At 55.4% G+C, this 9,525-nt stretch overlaps 1 protein-coding gene across 1 annotated transcript; it reads left to right on the forward strand.

Annotated features, from left to right (window-relative positions):
• Positions 1–400: 400 nt before the first annotated feature.
• Positions 401–9,351, forward strand: LOC114048432 (E3 ubiquitin-protein ligase HUWE1-like; the record flags this gene model as incomplete). Its single annotated transcript, XM_027869332.1, has 13 exons — positions 401–519; positions 2,054–2,600; positions 3,007–3,565; positions 4,039–4,157; positions 4,244–4,400; positions 5,032–5,164; positions 5,578–5,780; positions 6,045–6,127; positions 6,965–7,061; positions 7,483–7,638; positions 7,744–7,989; positions 8,382–8,499; positions 9,211–9,351. Coding segments are annotated over exons 1-13 (2,663 nt in total), but the record flags the coding sequence as incomplete, so codon positions are not given.
• Between the last annotated feature and the right edge of the window lie 174 nt (positions 9,352–9,525).

Below are 9,525 nucleotides of genomic sequence, written 5' to 3' on the forward strand. Positions count from 1 at the left end.
AATCAGATGGGAATCAGAGCGTTTGGAACATCTCCCCATCTGCCTAGGAGACACAGCATTGGGGTTTTCCTGGCCTTGCATTCCCCTAATCCTCACGCTTGCCTCTCTCACGCAGGCCGCCAGGAGTGCCTGGGGGAGCCACTAGCCAAGATGGAACTGTTCCTCTTTTTCACTAACCTGCTACAAGACTCCAGCTTTGTCGTACCCCCAGGGAGCTCCCTGCCCAGTGACAAGGCCAATGTCTCAGTAATCTTGAGCCCTCAGCCCTTCCAACTCTGCGCTATGCCCAGATAGGAGAGGCGCCTGCCAAGGATCTCGACAAACTTGCCCTGCCCATGCCCCTCAACAGTCCCCTTTGACTAACCTGACTCCTCTTCTTTACCCACATAACCCCCTCCCCTTGGGCTAAGGGATCATGGTACTGGCATCACAGGGAATAAATTACCTTCTCAGCTCACACCTTCTGCCTTTGAATCTTGTGGGCACTTTCCAGATGAGTGGGAGCAGTAGCCACACCAGGTATGTGCCAAGCCCCATTTTCTGAATGCCAGCTTGCCTCTGGGCACAACAACCAACAGCATAGCCTCTCTCTCCCACTCGTTTAGGCCTGGGACAGCTAACCAACCTTCAGCTGCTCATGGTGGCTTTCTCAGAATAGGAAAGGGACTTGCCTAGGTCATAGAGGGACGGGTTTGCAGCTTGGACCCACAGCTCACTTCTAGTGCGGGACTTTCCAAAACAACCATGTGCCTCCAGCTGTTAACGGACAAGTCTCTTCCCCTCTGGACCCTTCCAGTTCTGGCATGGGAAGCACTTGGCCCAGCTCCCTGTGAGGACAGCACCTTGGAGTTTGTTCATGTCATCTGTTAGTATCTGAAACCTGGTGGGCCATGCTAAGCTCTACAAGGAGTAGTGGAGGAGGCGAGAAAGAGGCCCTGACCAACCTTATCTGGCTGGGGGGCTAGCAGAGCAGAAGCAGAGGGCCACAACCATGGCACGTGATCATTGCTTGGGGTTACACCAGATTTCCAGAGAGAAAAGGCATCTGGCCTAAGGTCTTATGTCCCAAACAAGGCCAGGTCAGCTATGATAAAGGGACATCGGGCCATGGACTCCCCTCCCAGGCCTCATGTTGGCCTGAACACCACCCAGAATGTGGCTGGGAAATGGAATTAGTCTCATACTAAATGATGCCTAAGGACCCTCCTCACCCTAAACCCTGGGATCCTAAATTGATCTCTTGTTGGAGTGAAGACCCAACTGAGCATTTGCTGAAAATTCACTGTACCTATTCAGATCGACAGCAGAAGAATAGGATGGGACAGCCTCCCTCAAGGGGCAGTGAGTGGCACCACCCTACCCCCACCCCCAGCAGGTGTCCCATAGACAGGAGCCTCTCTAATCCATTGCCAATAGCAGTTTTTAAAATACAGAGAGAGGCTCCTTTTTTGGGCCCTCTTTCCTCAGTGGTTAAAGATGGTGTTTGTGAGATAGAAGCCATGTGTCTCCTATACACGTGGAACTGGGAGGGGGCTGTCCATGAATCCTCTTCCTTTCTCTTTTTTCTAGAAAGATTCACTAAAGCCCAGGTTGAGACAGGTAGAAGAAAGCTCCACCCCAGCCCCATTTTACTGGACCTGAGGCCCAGAAAGGGGAAAGAGCAGCATGAGACAAGTTGAGGGTTCCTGACTCCTACCGAGCCCTTGGAACCACTTGGTACACCATGGGCATTTTGAGTTAGGTAGTGTCTGTGGAGGCCAAGGGCTTCGATAACGACCTCACGCTTGGCCGTTGGAATGGTGGCAAGCCCTGGCCAGTGGCTTCCCCGTAACAGATCATGGGGTGTGCGTGGGAGAGATGACCTTTTAGGCCCCAGGAAGCTTTCTAGGTTAGCTCCATTGGTGCTGAGCTTGGGCCTATTTGCAGGAAGTTTAGCCCCTCCTCTTTCACCTCCCAGACTCTGTGCCCAGTTTGTATGAGCTGGCCAGTCTGCCATGCTTCCTTTGTTGCAAGGCAGACCAGGAGTAACAGCTGATGGGGCTCTGTCTTGCAGGCCCTTGGGCAGTAATGTGGACAGCCTCCTGCGCCTCCGGGGCCGCCCACTCCTGGACCACGAAGCCTTGTCATGTCTCTTAGTCCTTCTCTTTGTGGACGAGCCCAAACTGAATACGAATCACCTCCACCGTGTCCTGCGCAACCTGTGCTACCACGGCCAGACCCGCCATCGGGTTATCCGCAGCCTGCCGTCCATTCTGCAACGGAGCAGCGAGAGTGAACTGTGCATCGAGACCCCCAAGGCAGCTACCACTGAGGAAAAGGGCAAGAAGGCAGCCAAGGGCTGCCCCACAGGCAGCCGTGATAGCCGGCCCCTGGACCTGCTGCACAAGATGGAGTCCAAGAGCTCCGGCCAGCTCTCGTGGCTCTCTGTGTCCACGGATGCGGCCCTGGGCTGCCGGACTAACATATTCCAGATCCAGCGGGCGACAGGCCGCAAACACACTGAGAAGCATGCTGGCTGTGGCTCCACTGTCCACATTCACCCCCAGGCTGCTCCTGTGGTGTGTCGACATGTCCCGGATACACTCATCCAGTTAGCCAAGGTGAGCACTGGCCTAGTATGGGGCCCTTGCACCTAGAGCAGGGCAGTGACCGAAGCATACTGGGAGCCCGAGGATGAGGTGGGGCAGGGATGGAGCGCTAAGAAATGGGTTACAAGGAGAGCCTTATGAGTCATAGAGCCTGACCTCCTCACTTGACACAGATCTCAGGGTTAGTGGCCAAGGACCACCCTAGGAACGGCTCTCTGCGATCGTGTGTCATTGATCATCTGATATGGCTGGGAGCTGAGCTAGGCGTGGGGGCAGGGGGTCATTGATGTGTTTCATGGGCCTAGTCCCCTTCTCAACAGCCTGGCAGTGTGGCCCATTCGCAGCCTCCCGTCTGAGTCAAAGCAGGCATGGTTCTGGCTTCGGGTGCCGCCACCCACCTATCCCTGCTTCCCCACAGGTCTTCCCCAGTCACTTCACACGGCAGCGGACCAAAGAGATGAATTGTGACAGCGATCGGGAGAGGAGCAACACACAGGCCTGTAGCCCCTGTCCCAGCCAGTCCACCAGCGGCAGTATTTCCACTGACTTCTGGGACTCGTTGGTCAAACTGGACAACGTGAACGTCAGCCGAAAAGGCAAAAACTCTGTCAAGTCAGTGCCCGTCAATGTGGGCAGTGAGGGAGAGCCCTCTCTGTACAGCCTTGAAGCCTCTCCCCTAGGGCAGCTCATGAACACGCTGTCTCATCCGGTCATCCGCCGGAGCTCCCTCCTCACTGAGAAACTCCTGCGCCTCTTGTCCCTCATCTCCATTGCACTGCCCGAGAACAAAGCACCAGAGACTCTGGCCAACCCAGGCAGCAGCACCGGCACTCCTTCCGTTACCATTGCCTCCTCAGCAAGTGGCACCTCCACCAATACTGGAGTTGCCACCCCAGGCCCCCTTGCCCCCAGCCCCACCCCAGCTGGAGCCTCAGCCACTGCTGCCGTGGCAGCCACCCCAGCTGCTGTTGTTGCAAGTGAGTTGTAGTGGCGGGGTTCTCCAAGGTTGTCTGCTGGACCTTCCACGGGAGCCATTTCAGTCACAGCTGAGGCTCTAGTAGTCAATCAGTTGTGGGCCAGTGGCAGCGGAAAGCATGGTGCATATTTGGGCAAGAGGAGCTGGTAGAGGTCTGTGAGAGTAGAAGGGATGGCATTGTGAGGCTTCTGCTAGGCTGAGGGACAGGTCCTGGTTCTGTGGAGCGTGTATCAGGGCATCTAGTGGGAGCTCACGATGTCAAGACCTGGTTCTCAGCCCTGAGGGAGAATTCTCTTCCTAGAGTCAGGCTACTGTTCTCCTTAGAAGCCATCAAGGCCTGGCCACCCATTAGACAACAGCGGAAGCTGAGGCCCTCCATTGCCAGTGGACAACACCCATCCCTGTCTCACTGAGCTGGCCTCTAGTTGTCTTGTTTGCCTGGCACTCACTCCTCTCATTGTTATTCCTTTGAAGCTACTGCTAAGAGCAGCAAATCCCCAGCGAAGGCTGGCGAGGGAGGCAGTGGGAGCAGTATAGAGAGTGAGATGGCAGCATCGGGCCTAACCGAAAATCAGCTCCAGCTCTCTGTGGAGGTGAGGAGTGGGCCGGGGAGGGGGACAAGAGTGAACAGCATGTGACTTGAAGCTGCCCCAGTTACACTCACTCCCTCTTCCCCTAGGTGCTGACCTCGCACTCGTGTTCAGAAGAAGGCCTGGAAGATGCAGCCAATGTTCTGCTACAACTTTCCAGGGGTGACCCAGTGACCCGAGACACTGTTCTTAAGCTACTGTTAAATGGAGCCAGGCATCTGGGTTATACCCTGTGCAAACAGATTGGTAAGAGGGGAAGGAGGCCCAAAACCTGCCTCAGGGAAAAGGCAGCAGTCTTTAGCATTCTCTCCTTCCCTCCCCACCTCCTGGTTTTCACCCTGAGCTCAGGCACAGCCTCACCTTCCAGGGCCTTCAAAGGTGCCACCCTGGGTTCTCAGACAGTATCTTGCCTAAAACTAAAGTTTGTGGAGTGAGGGCATTCAGTTGTCTCCCTGGGCCTTGTGAAAAGCACTGCTTTCTCCCAGCTCCATTCCTCCTAGAGAGTTGTAGGAAAACGCCCTCCAACAGGCCCTGAATGGGGCCCTTGGAGACCATTTGGCCCAACTCCCTCACTGTGGGGTTGAGGAAACAGAACCATATTGGGGGGGGGTTTGGTTCTGCAGTCTCCTTACTTCCTCCCTGGCTCCTGCTAGGGATCCCAGTAAGAAAAAGAAGCCACCTTCAAGGCCCACTGGGCCCCTTTTGTCTTCTCTGGGGATTGGACGACAGGTGTGGAAACCTGAGGAAGTCTGTGAAGGAGCACGGGATGCAGCTGCACCCCCACTGTCTTGGCATCAGCAGGACTGCCAGGCAAATTCTCCCCCCTCACTCCCCAGAGCTGGCTCTGACTATCCTTTGCTGCTTCTGCTCACCTCAGGGACCCTCCTAGCCGAGCTTCAAGAATACAATTTGGAGCAGCAGCGGCAAGCCCAGTGTGAGATCCTGTCTCCAGATGGGCTGCCCGAAGAGCAACCCCAGACTACCCGACTGAAAGGAAAGATGCAGAGCAGGTGGGCCACTGGTATTCTGGGCAACACCTAGGCTCCACAGTGTTGGTGGCCAAGGCCTAGCCTACTGGCAGCACCCTTTTCCTTCCCTGGGAATGTGTTTCCTACTCTCATCTCCTCTTCCTCCCCCACCCTCATCCCATCCTCCCTTCCTCTTCTCTCTCATCTCTCTCTCTTTCTTCCTCTCTGTCTCTGTCTCTTTCTTCCTCTCTGTCTCTCTCTTCTTTCCCTCCCTTTCTCTCTCTTCCCCCCTTCACTCTGTGTATGTGTCTTTCTCTGCGTGTGCGCAATTAGGGTGCACACACACACACAGCATCCCACCCACACCACCCCGGGTCTCCTTCGCTCGCTTTTCTCTCTCTCACACTCACATAGCCACAACCACAGCAAAAACACCCCTCTGCCCGGCCCCCTAGGTTTGACACAGCTGAGAATGTGCTGATCGTGGCATCTCAGAAGCGCCCACTGGGCGGTCGAGAGCTCCACCTGCCGTCCATGTCCATGCTGACGTCAAAAACGTCCACGCAGAAGTTCTTCCTGCGTGTGCTGCAGGTCATCATTCAGCTCCGAGATGACACACGCAGAGCTAACAAGAAGGCCAAGCAGACAGGCAGGCTAGGTAGGCCACTTAGCCAGGGGCCCACCTTGTCCAGGTCTGGAGCTGAGGCACAGGATGCCAGCCAGTGGTTGGTCTGTATTCCATTTCCTCATCCAAGGGGCTGTAGGGGGAGGGGGTGAGGACTCACTCTTTCTGGCTTTGCTCAGTGCCCTGCGGCCGTGCCCTTGGAACACCCCTTGGTCACCAGCCGCTGCGGCTTCCCCGGGGTTGCTTCTGCCCTCTTTCTGCAGCCTGAAGGGCCTTCTATCTGCTCCCCATTCCCAGGCACCTCCAGCCTGCGCTCTGCTAGCAGCATCCAGGCAGCTGTTCGGCAGCTGGAGGCTGAGGCTGATGCCATTATACAAATGGTACGTGAAGGTCAAAGGGCGTGGAGACAGCAGCAAGCAGCAATGGTTAGCATGATGCCTGGGGCCTCTCATTTGTTCATTTTCTTTTTTCTTTCTTCATCCGCGTGTTGTTCTTCTTCCCCACCCCCACCACACTCCCCACTCTGTGCTTATCCGTGAGCTTAATGTCCAGATGCTTCTAGGGAGCAGAAGTTAAGTTTCATTTCTCGGTTTTTCTCTTTCCTTTGTGTGGGCTCAGCCCTGACCCTCTTAGTTGCCTAATTGAACCTTCCTCAGATCTCTTTTCTGGGTTCTGAGTAGGAGTGGGGAGGTAGCCAAGCCACCTTGGTCACCCTGACCAGCACCCCTTGGGGCCCTGCACACTTGAACACACACCCTGCCGCAGCCCTGGGTCCTCAAGAGCGCCGAAATGATTGGGGGCCCTGCTCAGGAGGGTGACGTGGTGGCTTGCAATACAAATGCCTGAGTGGCCCTGCCCCCTTGACCCAGAAAGAAGAGAAGAGAACTCTGAAGCCTGTGTCTAGGAAGGCCTTGTTCCCCAGTGTAGACCAAGCCTTTCCCTAGGAAGAGCAAGCTGGGGAGGAAAGGGCAACAGTATTGGGGAAGAATGGAGCAAAGTGCAGGAAGGACCACCAGACAGCTTGGCTCCAGGCACCTCTGCTTGCCTTCTGAGGCAGCTTTAGCTTCTCTTCTGATCCTGTTGTATCAGGTCCTGAGTGCTGACAGAAGGGCAATGAAGGGTCACTATCCTCTCTGTTACCTGTGAGAAGGGCCCCTGCTTGAGGAAGCAGGGACCCAGACTTCCTGGTGACTAGCCATGTCTCCCATTTTGTCCAGTCGGAGTCCAGCCAGTCTGAGGTTGCTTCCCGGAGGGATGAGTCTCCCATGGATGTGGACCAGCCATTCCCTGCTTCTCAAGATACGCAGTCCATTGGTCAGTACCATGCTCTTGTCCCAGGGAGATGGGAAGACCTGGCCTTGGAACCTGTATGGAGCAGCCCATTCCCAGGCTAATGTGGCAGCGGCTTGACTAGGGGTGGGCGCAGGGCTCTTGCACCGACCTATCTCCTTTTGGGAGGGCCTACCACTTAAAAGTATGCCTGCACATCTCTGTGCATCCGACCCTTTGAAGAAAACTTGGCCTCCAAGTCTGGTTGGAGAAAAACCTCTGCTCCAAAAAGCCCTCGAGAAACTGCTGTCTGGTTGGCACTCGGTGAAGGTCTTTTGTGTCTGTTGCACACGAGACCCTGTGCTTGGGGATCCCCCGTTCTGCCCTGACAGTCAGGGGCGACCACTTGGGCCACCAGGAAGGCTTTGGAGTATCTGGCCTTCATGTGTTTCTCCTTCCCACCCAGGCTCCGAAGGAAGCCAACAGAGCGAGAAGGAGAAAGAAGAGAGACCCCCTGATCTTCCCCTGCTTAGTGAGCAGCTGAGCCTAGATGAACTCTGGGACATGCTGGGCGAGTGTTTGAAGGAGCTCGAAGAATCCCATGATCAACATGCAGTGCTAGGTGAGCGTATGGGGCCTCCTGGGCAGTGGGCCCCGTCTTCCTTCCTTTGCTGGTCCAAGGTGTAATCTGCTCTGCTCATCCCTTCTTCCTGTTCCCCCTCCCCAGTGCTGCAGCCTGCTGTCGAAGCCTTCTTTCTGGTTCATGCCACTGAACGGGAGAGTAAGCCACCTGTTGGGGACACTCGGGAAAGCCAGCTGGCTCACATCAAGGATGAGCCACCACCACTCTCCCCTGCTCCTTTGACCCCTGCCACCCCCTCTTCCCTGGACCCCTTCTTCTCCCGAGAGCCCTCATCTATGCACATTTCCTCCAGCCTGCCCCCAGACACACAGAAATTTCTTCGGTTTGCAGGTGAGGAGGAGAGGAGAGCTGTCCTTCCCTAGACTGCCCTTGGGAAGGATCAGTGGAGTACAGTTGATCGTGCTAGCCTGGGTTGGCCCCAAAGCTACCCTAAAGAGTCAGGCAACAGAATCCCATGTCTCCAACTTCAGCCTGCCCTTCCTTAGTCGAGAGTTGGGAGACCAAATGGGAAGGAGGATGGACAGCCTGACATCTGAGCACCTACCCTTCTCACACACACTTCAACCCTAGCAGGGGCTTAAGCTCAAGCTTGGCCAAGGGGCATGTGTCTCCATCACTGGGGCCTGGCCAGACTCTGCACGTGACATGTCCGTGGAGCTAGGGGAGATAGGACTCGGATCACAAGCGCCCTTCCTGATGCCCACTGTCTCCCCTGTCCTCAGAGACTCACCGCACTGTGCTAAATCAGATCCTATGCCAGTCCACCACCCATCTCGCAGACGGGCCCTTTGCTGTCTTAGTGGACTACATCCGCGTGCTCGACTTCGATGTTAAGCGCAAGTATGTGACATGGTATAGAAGTGGGGGCCACTGCGGGTGCTGAGCCTGATTCCTTCCTGGGGGAACAAAGGACACGTCTGTGTGAGTCACTCTTTCGAGCATACAAAGCACTTGGGCCCCTGGTAGTGAGGCTTCCTGGCCTGCACACTGGTACTGACTGTCACTGTCCAGTTTCCCAATCTGTAAAATGAAGGCGGGGGATTGAGGGGGGAGGGGGGTAGGGACACTTGGTCAGACTACATTCCAATTCTACAATTTGTCACGTAGCACGAGCCCTAGAATGCCACAACCTTGGGTAGTCAGTTATTGTGTTTCGGGTCCTGTTGGCCACCCTGGGCTTGAAGCAGATAGTTCAAGGGCCCGTGGTTGTCCTCTTCTCTCTGGGTATGCATGGGCATGATCTGAGTCTGCAGGTCTAGGCCCCATGGGGAAGGGTTATTCCAACTCCACTGCCTATTGCCTCACTTGAGGGAAATGTAGGGAGCAATGGTAAATGGCTGCTATGTGGGGGTGCCTGTGTGCCTTCATGCTCCCACAAATTGGGTCTTGGAATATATTCCTAAGCCCTCAACCCCCAGCTACTTGTTAGGGGTTCCTGTCGCTCTGTTGTCTTAACTTAGTCCAGCCTTGCTGTCTGCCCACACCCCTGCCTTCCCTCCCATGTTCCCATAGGATGACCAGACTGAAGTCTTCCTCCTCCCTGTTCCCCAGGTATTTCCGCCAAGAGCTAGAGTGTCTAGATGAGGGACTCCGGAAAGAAGACATGGCTGTGCACGTCCGCCGTGACCATGTGTTTAAAGACTCCTACCGCGAGCTGCATCAAAAATCCCCAGAGGAAATGAAGAATCGATTGTGAGGGCACTGGGTGAATGGGGAGGAAAAAATACACTCACCTCACCTCTTCCCCCCCCCCACCCGAATGCACGCGTGCGCGCGCACACACACACACACACACACTCACACACACACACGGCAGCTCCTTTTCAGCCATCTGAAGTATGACACTTGGGGAAACATGTAGGAAAT

This window comes from Vombatus ursinus, unplaced genomic scaffold (genome assembly GCF_900497805.2).
Source record: "Vombatus ursinus unplaced genomic scaffold, bare-nosed wombat genome assembly UNPS02002136.1, whole genome shotgun sequence".
Lineage (NCBI taxonomy): Eukaryota > Metazoa > Chordata > Mammalia > Diprotodontia > Vombatidae > Vombatus > Vombatus ursinus.